General features: G+C 33.7%; 2 protein-coding genes, 1 long non-coding RNA gene and 1 other non-coding gene across 4 annotated transcripts; 2 read left to right on the top strand and 2 right to left on the bottom strand.

Moving 5' to 3' along the window:
- Window positions 1-1,722: 1,722 nt before the first annotated feature.
- Window positions 1,723-1,886, bottom strand: LOC131624502 (small nucleolar RNA snoR143). Its single transcript, XR_009290610.1, has one exon. It is a non-coding gene; the product is annotated as a small nucleolar RNA snoR143 (small nucleolar RNA).
- Window positions 1,887-4,509: 2,623 nt separating this feature from the next.
- On the top strand, window positions 4,510-4,983 carry LOC131624449 (uncharacterized). Its single transcript, XM_058895384.1, has 2 exons — window positions 4,510-4,653; window positions 4,738-4,983. The coding sequence occupies exons 1-2, from the start codon at window positions 4,510-4,512 to the stop codon at window positions 4,981-4,983; spliced, it is 390 nt and encodes a 129-aa protein (XP_058751367.1).
- Window positions 4,984-5,383: 400 nt separating this feature from the next.
- Window positions 5,384-6,937, top strand: LOC131624460 (uncharacterized). Its single transcript, XR_009290602.1, has 3 exons — window positions 5,384-5,673; window positions 5,773-5,827; window positions 6,876-6,937. It is a non-coding gene; the product is annotated as an uncharacterized LOC131624460 (long non-coding RNA).
- A 4,026-nt stretch (window positions 6,938-10,963) lies between these two features.
- LOC131624459 (protein NPG1-like) lies at window positions 10,964-14,456 on the bottom strand. The gene is made up of 6 exons (XM_058895394.1): window positions 14,241-14,456; window positions 13,897-14,082; window positions 13,344-13,596; window positions 12,034-13,244; window positions 11,771-11,918; window positions 10,964-11,684 (listed from the first exon to the last, which is right to left on the bottom strand). Exons 2-6 carry the CDS (start codon window positions 14,056-14,058, stop codon window positions 11,365-11,367), a joined length of 2,094 nt encoding a protein of 697 aa, XP_058751377.1. The 5' UTR covers window positions 14,059-14,082; window positions 14,241-14,456; the 3' UTR covers window positions 10,964-11,364.
- Window positions 14,457-15,185: the final 729 nt, after the last annotated feature.

Below are 15,185 nucleotides of genomic sequence, written 5' to 3'. Positions count from 1 at the left end.
TTGACAAGGAAAGTGTTTTCTTTTTTTAGGACTCGTGCTGCCTCCTAGATTTTTAAGGAACATTTTTGTGTATCATGTAGTCATCTTTTTGTCCGTCATCCTTTACGTGTCTAGCAACCCTTCACATTTTAATCAACTCTTATATTTCATCCTTCAGATGAAGACATTTGTCATTGTTGTGCTTGTGACTCTTTTGAAATCTACAGAATTTAGATTTATCAATCTATGTCAACTCTTTCACCATATAAGGATGCTTCACTCAGGCCTCTTCAAACTTAGGGTTAGAGGATTTTTGTAGAATTCTTACTCTCAAAGTATTCAGTGGGGTTAACTCATTAAATTTACCACACGGTCCCTTGTGATTGTCTTTATCTTCATCCTCGCAACGTTGATTCTCCCTAACTTCCAGGTGCACCATTTCTTGAGGTTCTCAAGTGAGAATGTCACTCAAACTCAAGCTTACCACGTTGTCCAAACAAAACTTCTTCTAGAACATAGAGTCCAACCATAATTTGTATCTCCTGCTTCAATAGCTACCTTCGTCAATCTATTAATGAAGTCTCCAAGAGTGTGTTTTAGATTAGTCATTTTAATGAGATAATGTAATATTTAGAGAAAATTTAAAATGATTTGCACAAAACTTATTGTTTTAATACAAAAATGAAGAATTGTTAAAATGATGGAAATTTATGATTGATGTCTTTGGGTTGTGTTTGGATTAGCGGTTAATAGAATTGATTTTGAGAGAATAGAGTTTCGTAGAATAAATTTTAATAAAAAATGAAAAAAATTGAATTTAGACAAATTGAATTATGTTAAGTTTGTGTTTAGATTGACGGTAGACAGAATTGATATTGAATTTAATATAACTGATTTTAATAAAAATGAGTTTTGAAGAATTGATTCATGATTTCATACAATGATATGGAAATAATTGTTTTCTATTAACGTTGTTTGGATATAGTTTTAGCAAAATTTAATTTTGAATTATAAAATTATGATAATAAATTTTAATACAATAATATAGAAAGGGTAAAAGTTAATTCAAGAACTTTAACAAGTATTTTGGACTTTAACCCATTAGATTTGGACTTTAACCCATTAGATGAGATGTTATTTTGGGCTTTAACCCATTAGATTTGGACTTTAACCCATTAGATGAGATGTTATTTTGGGCTTTAACCCATTAGATTTGAACTTTAACCGGTTAGATGTTTTGGGCTTTAACACGTTAGCTTTAACCCGTTAGATGTTTTGGGCTTTAACAAATTTTCAATTTTTTAAATAAAATAAATTAATAGACAAAAATAATTTATTTTACAATTTAAGTTAAATAATTGTAAAATTTTAATTAAATATACATCACATCAACCTCATAATAAATAGAAAAGTGAAAACAACTGACAGTTTTTATATAATGAAATAAATTTAAACAATTAAACATTTATAATTAATTAATAAAAGAAATAAAACAAATTTATATTTATTTACAATATATAACAAAAAATAACAACAAATGGCAAATAAAATAAATTGCAATTTTTAGGTCAATTAAACATTTATAAGTAATTAATAAAAGAAATAAAACAAATTAATATTTAAAACAAATTAATATTTATTTAGAATATATTTTAAAAAAAACAAAAAATAACAATAAACGATACCTTTTCTACAGCAAAATTCTTTAAACTAAAGTTTTATCAAAATAACATTAGCATCCCAAAATGTAAGACGGAATTAGTAGACAAACAGCATTAGTAGGCCGTTAATCTGTGGATCCATCTCAGCAGTTGTCTGGCTGCTTGCTGATTAAACAGCTCTCAATCTATGCACTGTAGATCAAGATCGCTCTATTTAATAAGAGAGACCTATGATTCAGCGTGCACATTTCGTAAATATTGTTTACTAGATTCAGAGAAAATTCAAGGGAAAACTTGTTTAAGATTTTCAATACTGCAATTTCCGCTATTAATTACTGTCATTCATAAAATCAAGATTCACTAAACTACACAAAAAGCATAAATTCAAATAAATAACAAAAAGTAAAATGAAGAACGGAAAAACTGAAATAAAGAACAGAAAGAAAATAAGCCACCGACGGTGCAAGAGGAATGGATTGATAGTTTTTTTGAATGGTTTGTGATATAATTCTCCAGGTTTGCCAATGTATATATAGTGAATGTAGTTGCATCTTTTTACAAAACCCTAGTTACTACTGGGCTTTTTTTTTTTGACCAAGGCCTTTTCTTAAATATGCGTTGGATTTTGCTTATTTTCTTGGATTGGAGTGATTTTTTTCATACCCACTTCATTCTCTTATTACCCCACATTTTATTAAAATCTCTAATGTACTTTATTGTTGTTTATTATTTTTATTTCCTCATTAGTTTTATTTCTAATTCACACTTGTTCAAATTTTTAGAATAACTATTGCATATCTTCGTAACAAAATACAAGTTTTCGAAAAAAAATTAAAAAAATAAATTGTGATGACGAAAATTAAAAAAAATCATAAGTTAGGTACAACTAAGAAATAGAGCTTAGACATTAGAGAATTTTGTCCTCAAAATAAAAAATGAAAAATTCAAAGCTCGCTTGGCCCAATTCAAACGAACCCATCACACCCCAATGAAACATATTACTTCTTGAAAATGCATTTTGTTTCAACAATGCGCATTATGTTTCCTCGTTACTAAAACACAATGTGTTCAAATAAGGCGCATTGTTTTCTTGCGCCAACTAAACTTCTTTATCGATCATTCACTTTTAGACTTTAAGGGGTTTAAAAACACTGATGTATATCACTTTTTCATACATGACCAAATATAAGAAACTAATAAGATTCTGCCGATATGAGATCTCTTTTCTGTTGAACACAGTCTGGCTATTAGAATTGCACCACGGTTCGAAGAATTTGCAAACTATATGATTGGTGGAGCTATAGCACTTGATTTTAACTATTAGCAAAGAAAGAAGTTCTTAAAGAAAAACTTTTTATCACGTTTTGGTGTGCTCATAGCTTTGATTAGTAACGAAGGTATGTATTTTCTCAATTGCAAGATGGATGAATTGCTGAGGAAGTATCACATCAACCATAAGGTTTCCACACCTTATCACCCTCGGACAATTGGCCAAGTGAAAATTTCGAACAGACAAATTTCCAGTTCCTAAATAAGACATACAATGCTTCAAGGAGATATTGGGAAACTAAATAGGATGATGTTTTGTGGGTATATTACATTGCTATCAAAACGTCACTAAGTATGTTTCTGTGTCAAATATTTTATTATAAAGCACGACATTTACCCCCTTGGCTTGAGCACAAAGCTCTATGGGCCACAAATCCTCTTAATTTTGATCTTTCACAAATAGAAAAGTCTCGAATTCTTCCACTTCATGAGTTGAATGAATTTAGAATTTTTGCATATGAAAATGCCAAAATTTAAATATATAAAAAACAAAAAAAAAATTACATAATCAAAAAACTTAAAAGAGATTTTTAAGAAAGGCAGTGGATTATTTTGTTTAAGTTTAGATTAAAATTGTTTCATGGAAAGATGATGTCCAGATGCTAAAGATCATTCAAAATGTAAAGGTTTTTCAACATGGAGCTATAGAGTTAGTGAATGAGAAAGAAGGTTATATAATTAAAGTCAATGTCCAAAGGCTCAAGCCTTGCAATGGTTGATAGCATGAGATGATAACTAAGCCATTCCTCTACAAGGCCACTTTAAAAAATGGACCCTCAAACTCTAAGAATCCACGTGAGAAGATATTTTTTCTTTAAGAATTATATCATTGTTTGTGCATCATTCATATGACTGGAAACTGCCTGTACTCATTTAGAATTCATAATCAATGGTTGCCAATATATAATTCTTGTTGTAAGAGGGTGGGAATGGGCCTACAAAAGTATATTTCCCCATGCATAAACGATTTTCTACCTCGAGCTTTGGATTCTATGGAGTTTCATTCCTTTTAGATATGTTTATTGGGCATTAACAGTGATCCTCGAATAGTGATTGCAAATATAACCATGATTGAAGTACTTTAGTAACCCCCTTTATTTTTTAGTTTTGGCTTAATTACACTTTTGGTCCCCCTATTTTCAACTTTCTGAAGTATTAGTCCCTCCATTTTAAAAGCCAGGTTTCTAGTCCCCAAACTTTGCTCGGGATTTTCAAGGCCCCCTCCACTTGGCTGCCTCATTTATGATGTGGCACATACCAAACGCAGCCAGGTCACCATTTTACATTTTTTTCCAGAATTCTATTTTTTTATTAAGTTTTAATTTTCTTATTTATTTACAATCCAATTAATTACATTATTGGTTGATTTGTTATTAATTAAAAAGCTAGGGCACATGTTCATCCCGAATTCACCCAGTCTTCTTCAAATCTCTGAAGCTTCGTCCCAACTTCGTCTCTCTTCACTCTCATCGTCTCTCTTCACTCTCCTTCTACTCATTCTTCTTCCAATATCTCTGCAGCCTCATCTCCGCCTCTCAAAATGTCTCAGAATTCGGTGTCTCATGGAAGCTACAAGATCCGGTCTTTGAGGGATAAGTGCCATTGTGGGCTCGATGTGCCGTTGATGACGTCGTGGATTGATACCAACCCGGGTCGTCGCTTCTATGGTTGTGGTATGTACAAGGTATGGAATTTATCAATTTTTAATCTTTGTAGTGCTCAGTCTTGAATATTAGCAGTGAAGCTTATGTATTCTCCATTGATTCAGCTTCAAGGGTTCAAAAAGTGCAATAATTTTATCTGGTTGGATGAAGAAATGAACACAAGAGAAAAGGAAGTGATTTCGTCATTAATTCACAATTTGGAGGAAGAGAAGCAGAGGGCCAAAAATGCAAGCATGAAGGAAGAAGAAATGAGGACGAAGATGAAATTAATGAAGAAACAATTGAAGTTCAATTGGTCAATAACCATTTTAGTTTTAGTTGCTTTAGTAATTGCAATAATAATGAAGTGATGTACTGTAACTTTATCTTCATGTTGTTGGTCTATGTTATGTTGTTGCTTCAGTTGTTGTTTAGAGTAAAAATGTAACTTTATCTTCATGATGTTGATGTTATAATGTAATTGTAGTTGTTGTTGGAATGAAGTTGGTTTGAAATTATTCTCAATTTGAATCTTTGTAATTGGTTTGAAATTATTCTCAACAGGTGAATCTTTGTAATTGAACCAAAAGCATTTTAGAACTAAACATAATAAAAACCATAATATAACTGTATCACAGAATTTGTTACATAACTTGATCACTAGGGGTGTGCAAAATAACCGGTAACCATGAACCGAATTACAATCCAAATAAATCCAAATTTAAAAACCCAACCCAAAGTTATGTTTATAAACTGGGGGCCCATTTATCAAATTAAAAAAAAAAACCGGTACCCATTATTCCAAACCGGTTCAAGTAATGGTTTCCACATCCCAACTTTCAGAAACATACGCAGAAACATACGCAGCAAGAACGTCTATTCCAAACCCTAATCCCAATCTTCTTCGTCTCTTCTTCGTCTCTTCTTCATCATTCTTCGTCTCTTCTCCAAATCACAACCATGGGTTAGTCAAAATAGTTGTGATATCGGCAAAATCGTTCTTCGAATCCAACGAATTCCTCCTTCAACAACGTCTCCACAAGCTTTCTTCTCACAATCAGGTTCAAATTAAATTCTACTTAGAAGTTTTGGTTTTCACAAAGTAGAAGCTTTTTAGTTATGGGTTTATCTAATTAACCGCAAAATCGATGAAATTTCAGGTTCAAAAGAAAGCTCTACCAACATTTTCACTCTACATCTTTCATTGATACTGAGGTAAACATATTATAAACTCCAAATATGAGTTGTGTGTTGAACTGGTCGTGTTGTAAAATTGGTTGATCCTGTTTGGTGAATATATGAAAACTAGATTGATATTATAAAACTAAGCATAGTGTTCTTGTATAGCATTACCTGAAAGTTCTGTCTGAATCCTGAAATGAATAGCCAGAAGTCACGGTTGTAGAATAGCCAGAACGTCTTATTTTCTGTTGATTTTTGCGTTTTTGTTGTTGATTTTGTTGTTATAATCATTACAGTCGCAAGAATTTTGTATCTATGTGGTACAAATTTGAAAACCATGTTAGATTTCTTTGGAATACAAACTTAGCACCAACTTAGACACTGGTATGAATTTGAAAATGAACGAAATTGTAGATGTAGATTAGGTGGTAGCTTCAATAGCCTATTGAATTCTTAATTTCAAATCTGTAAAACTTTTCTAACAAATATAGTAAAGTCTAATACAGTATGAATTGGCCTTTCATTACATATTTGACTCTACTTGGAACTAGTTAAATTCACATGATTATAACCAGACAATGGCTTTTTGGTGGGTCCAATTGTTAAGCTGTGTTTATCATTTTGGATTTTATGTTAAGTGGAGGTTTAGGAAGTGTTTAATATTTATTTATGTGGTTCTGATAATCTTTTATTGCTTCTTATTTCTAAGTTAAGTGAGGGAAAAGAAGGGAAAAGAAAGGAGGGAAAAGAAAGTAGCAAAAGTAGTAAATATTTTATTTGATTTGGAATGATCATAATGATTTTTTCGGTGACTTATGTCTCAAGTTATGACTAAATGATTGTCCAATATAAAATAAATTACATGCACTCTCTCATTTGAATGTTTGCTTGAAAATTTATTGTATGAACAAAACTTCTTCCTTATATTGGATAACTTGAAATCTTTATGAAGTATCTAAACTTTAGGTGAAACATGTGTGGCTGTCCCCAACTTTAAATAAAGCTAGATTGCTATGTTTCCTAGAATGTATACGAGTAATCAAGATTATGAATGTATATTGCCATTTTAAATTTTGTGCAGGTTGAGATTGTGATGAGAGTTGAGGAAGAATTTGGCATTAGCGTGGAAGAAGAAAGTGCTCAGAGCTTCTTGAGACCAAGACAACCAACAAACAAGAGGACTTAACATGTCCATTTTGGAGTGTCTTTTTTTTTTTTTTTTGCTATATAATATTTGGTGTGTCGGTTTAATTAAACTTCATGTAACTACTAGATCTTTTGTGAACCATATTAGGATTAGAATAATACTAGTTTTAATCTTAATTTTGTAGAACTTATGTCTCTTTACATGTTAAACAGAATTTGCTCTTATAAGTCACAAGTATTTGCTCTTATAATGGTCTTTTTATGTTTAGTTTTAATGCTATTTGAAAATGATATAAAATTGGTTTTTAAACTGGTTATTTTTAAAAACTGGTTTTTAAATTGGTTATTTTTAAAAACTGGTTTTTAAATTGGTTATTTTTAAAAACTGGTTTTTAAACTGGTTATTTTTAAAAACTAGTTTTTAAATTGGTTATTTTTAAAAACTGGTTTTAAAACTGGTTTTTTTATAAAACTGGTTTTAAAACTGGTTTTTTAAAAGAAAAAAAAACTGGTTTTGAGAGAACCGGTTTAAAACCGGTTTTTTTGTTAAAACTGGTTTTTGTGAAAAACCGGTTTAGAACCAAACCAAACCATATGTAAACCGGTTTTAAAAAATTAAACCGGTTTTAGTAAAATAGTTTTAAGATCCAAACCAAACCATATATATGGTTCAATTTGGTTTGGTTATTGATCCATGCACACCCCTATTGATCACAGAATTTGTTACAAAACCATAATATAAGTGTTGGTGGTATTCTAGAGGTGGTATGTGATAAATTATGGTGTTGCAGGATTCTGCAGAGGAAAACTGGATTTAGTCACTTTTTGCACTATACTTCCACTGGTGGAAGATATGTTTTAAAACTGCACAGGACACTTTTCTCACTATACTTCCACTGGTGGAAGATATGCTTTAAAAATACTATTTTATTGAATTCACCACCAACTGCTATATCTTTCTTAACATTACAAAGACTTTATATAGGCTTGAATCAAAACTGACATAGAATACAATAAGATGATAATTAAGATGAGGACTCTTGGTTCTCCCAATCTTAATGTTACAACTCTAACATAACTCTAAATAAAGACAATAATTAGAATTTGATGGTTGCAATTCTCTCATAATTCTTACTAAAGCCAGTGGTGGTTACAACATATTAATTTTAACAATAACTAGTTCACAGAATTTGTTACATAACTTGGTCATGACAGAAATTGTTCATAACTTGTTCATAATAGATCTAAACATACCAAATAGAACTTGTTCATAACCATAAGCATTTTACATAATAGAACTTGTTCATAATGGTTCATAAGTTGACCAAACAGAACTAAACATACCAAAATAGTTATATGGTTCAAAAGTTGACCAAACATATCTAAACAGACCTAAATATCTAAACAGACCAAAATATAATGGTTCAAAAGATGACCATATTACAAAAAGTCATTCCAAAGTTAGTTTAATCTTATGTTGCTTGTGGTGCCTGAGACCCCTGCCCAATTTCAACTGGAGTTTCCTTTGCCTTCTTGGTATTTTTTGCTTTCTTTGTAGTCTTTGATTGCTTGGTAGTCTTTGCTTTCTTAGCCTTGTTACCTCCTTTTGGTATTGCCCTATCACCTGCTCTTTTTCCCTTACATGTCCTCTTATTGTGTCCCTTCAGGGTGGACTTGTTCAGCTTCACATTCATTCTCATTCTGATCAGGATGGACTTGTTCAGCTTCACATTCTTTCTCCTTCTCATTGAAATCATTCCCACCAATTATCTCTACATCATCATCAACATATACTTCACTTGGATCAACAATCTCAGGGGGTGAAGACACTTTGTGGTCAACATAAACATCAATCACTTCGTGTCCTACAACATCTTGGGCAAACTGAAGCACGTCATTGTCATTGTTTAATGGCTTGAGACCACGAGTAAAGCTTAATACAGGATTTCTATACCACAGACTATTTATATCCACATAAACATGGCTTTTAATCAGTGCCTCCAAATCCATGTAAGACATAAAGTCTACATCCCACCTCCAGTCCATTTCAGTTACCTCCCCACCAACGTACAACTTTACAGGTTCAGTTACAAATCTACCCCCATGGTGGAGTCTTAACCTAACTTTAATGTCCTGACTTGGCCTGAGAAGGAATAAAGAATTTCTATTTAAACGAATTGTGGTCCTCAAACAGACAAAAATAAACTTTGTGGACCACACACAACACTCACAAACATGGTAAAATCATAAACAAACACATAAAAACATGGTGGACCATACACAACACTCATAATCATGGTAAAACCATAAACAAACACATAAAAACATGGTGGACCATACACAACACTCGTAAACATGGTAAAACCCTAAACAGACAAATAGAAACATGATTGGAATGCATTAGCGTATTACAGAATAGGTTACGAACCTCAAACAATACTTGACTTGACCGTTCATCATCTTCAAACTCGTGTGAGGCGATTTCTTCAGTACAACTTCGTCTTCATCTTTGTGCCCTAGCAGTGGAGAAGAGAATGAACAAATTTGTGAAGAATGATTAGGGTTCGTAACCTATTCCCAATTTCTATTTTAATTAATAACAAATCAACCAATTATGTAATTAAATGAATTGTAAATAAATAAGAAAATTAAAACTTAATAAAAAAATAGATTTTTGGAAGAAAAAAATGTAAAAAGGTGACCTGGTTGCGTTTGGTATGTGCCACATCATTAATGAGGCAACCAAGTGGAGGGAGACCTTGAAAATCCCAAGTGAAGCAAAGTTTGGGGACCAGAAACCTGACTTTTAAAATGGAGGGACTAATACTTCAGAGAGTTGAAAATAGGGGGACCAAAAGTGTAATTAAGCCTTTAGTTTTTTATTTTGTGGGACTTTCCTTTGAGCAACACACCTTTGTGAGAGACTCACTACTTATTCAACCAAAATCTTAAGATAATAGGTGAGTGGGTTCTCCCACTTATAAATGCTCAAGTCACCACATTCTTATTTAATGTGGAAATAGTCACCACAAAATGATATCCAATATGAGACTATTTCCCCTCACTCGCACTTGTTATATTCTCAACACTCCTCCTCAAGTGTGAGTCCACCATGTTGTACAACCGTTGAAGCTCGTCCACATACACTTGAACTACCGTTGTCTCTCTTCAACAGGACGTTCTTACCCACGAGACCATGTGGAGATACTTTCGAGACAAGTAAGCTGGTCCCTTTCTCGAAACCAGGCTCGTGATACCATTTGTTAGCGCGACAATCGAGGGAGGGTTGAGCGAGGAGCATTCTTACTTTGTGAGACTTTCCTTTGAGCAACACACCTTTATGAGAGACACACTACATGTCTACCTAAAACCTTAAGGTGATAGGTGATAGGTGAATAGGTTCTCCTACTTATAAATGTTAAAGTCACCATAATGTGAGACTATTTCCCCACACTCACACTTGTTATATTTTCAACGGGTATGGATCCTCTCCATTTCCTAAAAGAAATGGAAAATTCCATTACTATAGTTTTAGGTGTATAAAATTAAATAATCATTAAATATATGTCACATGTCTTCGATATGCGTGTTGTTTATACATAAAACTATAATAATGGAGTAAATGGAGAGAGAGAAAAATGGAGAGGATCTTAACCCATTTTCAACAATCGATTTATATGTAAAAGATCAAGAGTGAGTCTTGAAGTACTGAAGCAATTTCATACATAAAAATTATTTTCAAACCTTGAGAAATAATGAAATGAAAGATCAAAGAGAGTAATTAATGAGAAAATGGTATACCTATCCTTAAATGTATTGAAATGACTAAAGTGTATTATGAGGTATTAGTATATTCAAAACATTTTTCAAACTTTGAGAATGATTAAGAGTAAGTTATGAAGTACCAAAACAATCACCCACATAAATCTTTTTAAAACTTGGAGAAACAACGAGTTGAAAGAGAAAAGAGAGTAATTTATGAGAAAATGGTATATCTATCATTAAAGGTATTGAAATGACCAAAGTATTATTATGAGGTATTAGTATATTCAAACTGTCATAGATCTAGGTAAATAAGAAAAAGAAAAATGAATCTTTACATTTTACTCTCTTTCTACAAAGGATCATACTATATTTACAAGGCTGAGAAGGATCTGAACCAGGTCAAAAAACAAATGAATTTCTTTACAATTCATCCACCCTACCACATGAACAAGCCAAACCTCTTTCTCATATTTTTATTTCCTAAATACTATTTTAATTCAATTTTTTTACTTATAGTCTAGTTTCTGATACAAAGTAAATGATACACTTAGTTCATGTTTGGAATCACATTAAGTTTCACAAAATCATGCTGACAACGTCAATCCAAACATACACTAAATGTAACCGAGGAGTTAAGAATTTAGGATGAATGATTCCATTCAAAGCATAGAGCTAAAGCTTTCAACGGGATCAGATTCTTCAAGCATTGAAGCTGCTTGGAAGCAATCAGCAGCATCACCTATTCGACCATCATCCCTGTGAGTTAATCCGAGGTAATACCAAGCACTGCGGTTAGTTGGTTCTACTCTTAGTGCATCAGAAAGTAAGCTCCTACAAACAGGTAATGCTTTGGAACCATTTTTAAGTATCAAAGAAGCCATCAAGATCTTGCTTGGAACATGGTTTGGTTCAATTGGGACAGAATTAGCAGCAGCCGCAAGGGCTTCGTTGTATTGTCCACGGCCGTCAAACACGACACCTGCTACAATCATATTGATATTGGTAAATGTATATCGAACATGCTAAAGTATAACACATATAAAAGCATAAAGGTTCCGTTCTTGCCTTCGGTTTGTATTGTTGCCGCAGAGTATTGCTTCAACTCTCTAGCCTTTTGCAAACAGATTTCAGCATCCTTCCAATGCGAAAGGCTTACATATAAATTTGCTAGACCGTGCCAAACATCAAACTCGTTTATTTGATCCTCCGCATCCTACAAAGAGTTATTAAAAGTAATGTTTGTTTTGAAATTGGCAATATCATCGCAAATTACTACGAAATATAAAACATGATAATTGCAGGAAGAACAGAAGATAGGGGAATCTTACCTGTGAACTAAGTTTTTGAGCTCCAGCGGATTTCTTCTGGGCTTGAACCAATGCGAGAAGGTACCGGTAAATCTCAATAGCATCCATTGGTCGTAGTTCAGCGATCTTCAGCTTGGCTTTTAACCTGAGTAGAGGCCCCTGCTCCCATTTTGCGGTCTCATCTATAGCAGCATCAGTCACCATTTCAGCCTCTGAAAATCTTTTCTGTGCAGACAAAACCAGAGAAAGTAATCTCCAACCTTTCAATTTGGAGCCACCAGTTTTGTCGAAGAACTCCTTGGCATAACGTAAAGCAACAGCCAAGTTTCGGTGCACGGCATATTGAATAGCCAATTCAAAGATTAGATCGAAATTGTTTTGCTCTAATATAAGTGCCTCTTCTAATGACTGCAAAGCTTTTGACTGAAGCATAGACCTCTCGAAATCGGATGCAGCAACCTTAGCTTGCTTTCCAAGGCAAAGTCCAAGCATCCGAAGACCAACGCCTTTCAAATGCTCGTTTAAGCCCCGAGCATTCTCGATTGCCCTCTGTGCATACCCTGCTCCCTCTGCAGCAAGATGAGAACCCTCACTGCAAATCCTTGCAGCCAATAATAACGATATCACATCGTTCGGTCGCTCATGTTTATGCAAAGACTTCCTTAGCAGATTCAAAGCACTTTTATTTTGTCCATCCGCACTAAAACATAGAGCTAAAGAATTCCAACGGTCAATACGATGATATACACCAGGCATCAAATCTTCATATTGTTTCGCCAAAATAGATGTCTCGCCACATGCTGAAAGTGCGAAAGTTAGGTGTTCCATAATCGAAGGATCCCATTTTATCTTGCCTAGGCTAAACTTCCTTAAAAGAATCATAAGAAGAAGAATCGCCTCTTCCAGATTATTTTTTGGCACAAAAGACCCTTCAATCTGAACGGAAAAACTAGGCGGACTTGCCTCCACCCCACTGTAAAGCAAAAATACTGCAAACGCTTTCTGAATTCTCGCACAGCAATCATTATCAAGATTCCATTGACTGAGAAGGGCGTGCCTGTAAGCTGTTATCGCCTCGTGATAGCAACCGGCCTGTTTCCAAAGCTCTGGAAGAAGCTCTACAGCACAGCTTACAATCTCCTGCAATCTATTGTCCACTTGAGTATCGGGTATACCCTGACCGAATATCTTCTCAACAGCATCTAGAACTTCTTTGCATTCATTAGCAGCTTCTGCATAAGCCCACGAAATACGTATTTCAGCGTTGATTTCATTCAGAGACAAAGAAACAACTTTCAAGTTTCAATAGTTAATAATACAATATTCAATACCATTAAATTTCCCTAGTTTTTGTAGAGACTTGGCTTTTAAGTAGATGGCTTCAAGCACCATACTAGCAGCATGCTGAGATACCGAAGAAGGTGACTCCGCGCGAGAAGAACCTTTCTTGATAGGTGGCTTTTCCGAAAGGGTAGTTTGCAGTCGCTGTATGGCTTCTGTAAGATCGATCCCTTCAAACACACGAAGCGCGCCCTCGACATTACCTCTTTGATACTCAAATTTTCCGAGTAGAGCTCTTGCTTCCTGTTATAATTCATTAGTAAACATGAATATAACCTCATGACATGGTTGATTGATATCACCAAAAGTGGTTCTTCAAATCAATTCCAAAAAGTTTATACAGAATGAAACAGAAGACAAACGGACAACAAACTGCACTGTACCGCATCAAATTCACACAACCGCATTTGTATACAATATTATCAAGCATCATAATGCAACCAGAACCTCAATTAAGAAACCATACAAGAATATTTGAGATTATTTTTTTTGGAGGAAGATAAATAATGGAATTGAGAAAAGGTAGAATAAATAAATAAATACCTCGGAACTAAGAGATAAACCTTCTTGCAATGCAGTTTCTGCGTCTTGAATATTTCCTTCATCAAGCTTGGCTTCAACTTCCTTTGTGTTCATGCAGCTTCCATTTGCGCAAAACTCGCGAACCGGCACATTCTCATTCGACGCCATTATTCCTTCAATCATTCAATCATTCATCTCCTCCACCACCTGCATGGATCCAAACGATATCGTTTCAGATCGTTAATTATTTTTTATTGTTAATCAGGGATTCAGGGTTCACGTGTGAGACGTGATGATAGATAATAACGGAGGAAGAGAAAGAGAAAAAAAGTGAGAAGACGAATTGTGAAAGGAGAAAGAAAAACCTTAGTTGGGTTTGGGCGAGAAGAATGTGGGGTCGGAACATCGACGTTGGTGTTGTCTTGGTTGGGATTGTTTGTTTTTGGCGATGCTATTCGTGCAGAGTTTGTTAAGTTTGTTTTGTTTGAAAATGAAAAGGCACAGAAAAAGAATTGAGGAAGAGGGGGCGGTATGCTGCAGATAGAGACAGGTAAGCTTGTCGGGTCATCTGCTACTTTTATTTACAAAGGGTGGTAAAAACAAACAAGTTGATGTCCGTGAACAAATTTATTTAAAAAGCCACTCTACCTATATTGATTTTTTGATAATTTTGTAACCAGAAAAAAAAGTTTTTTAGTTATTTTTATTTATGTGTTTTTAATGTTGTCATGTCATAAGATAAAAAAACATTTATTTATTTATTTTAAATATGATGTCAAATTAATTAATTAATTTATTAATATAATTAGAATGTGAAATAGTACTCTTCCATCTTTTTCATCATCGTAGGTCATCTTCTTCTTCCTCTTTCCGAAATTTTAAAAAGATTATATTTGTTGTTGTAATAATCCTTATCATTTTTTTCTTATTTATACTACACAGTAGCAAGTCATCATGTTTCAATACTTCAAATTAAGTTATCGAAAGCCTTCGCATTCTTTTCAAGATGAGTGCAAATGTGGATTGGAATCTCCATTGATGACATCATGGACCGATTTGAATCCAAGTCACCGATTCTATGGTTGTGGGATGTTTAAGGTACTGTTTGGATAGATTTTTCCGTATTCTATGTTTTTCCATCTTTCTTCAAGTCCCTCATTTTGTTCTGGAATCTCAGCTACAGGATCATAAGAGGTGTAACTATTTATTCTAGTATGATGAAGAAATGTCTCCAATAGCGAAGGATGTAATTTCTTCCGTGCACCGAAAATTAAATGAAGAAAGACTGGAATTGAATGATGCTAAGATCA

This window comes from Vicia villosa, unplaced genomic scaffold, assembly GCF_029867415.1.
Source record: "Vicia villosa cultivar HV-30 ecotype Madison, WI unplaced genomic scaffold, Vvil1.0 ctg.000131F_1_1_1, whole genome shotgun sequence".
Taxonomy (NCBI): Eukaryota; Viridiplantae; Streptophyta; class Magnoliopsida; order Fabales; family Fabaceae; genus Vicia; species Vicia villosa.
Note: the sequence above shows the minus strand (reverse complement) of the source record. Positions and strands in the feature narration are given on the sequence as shown.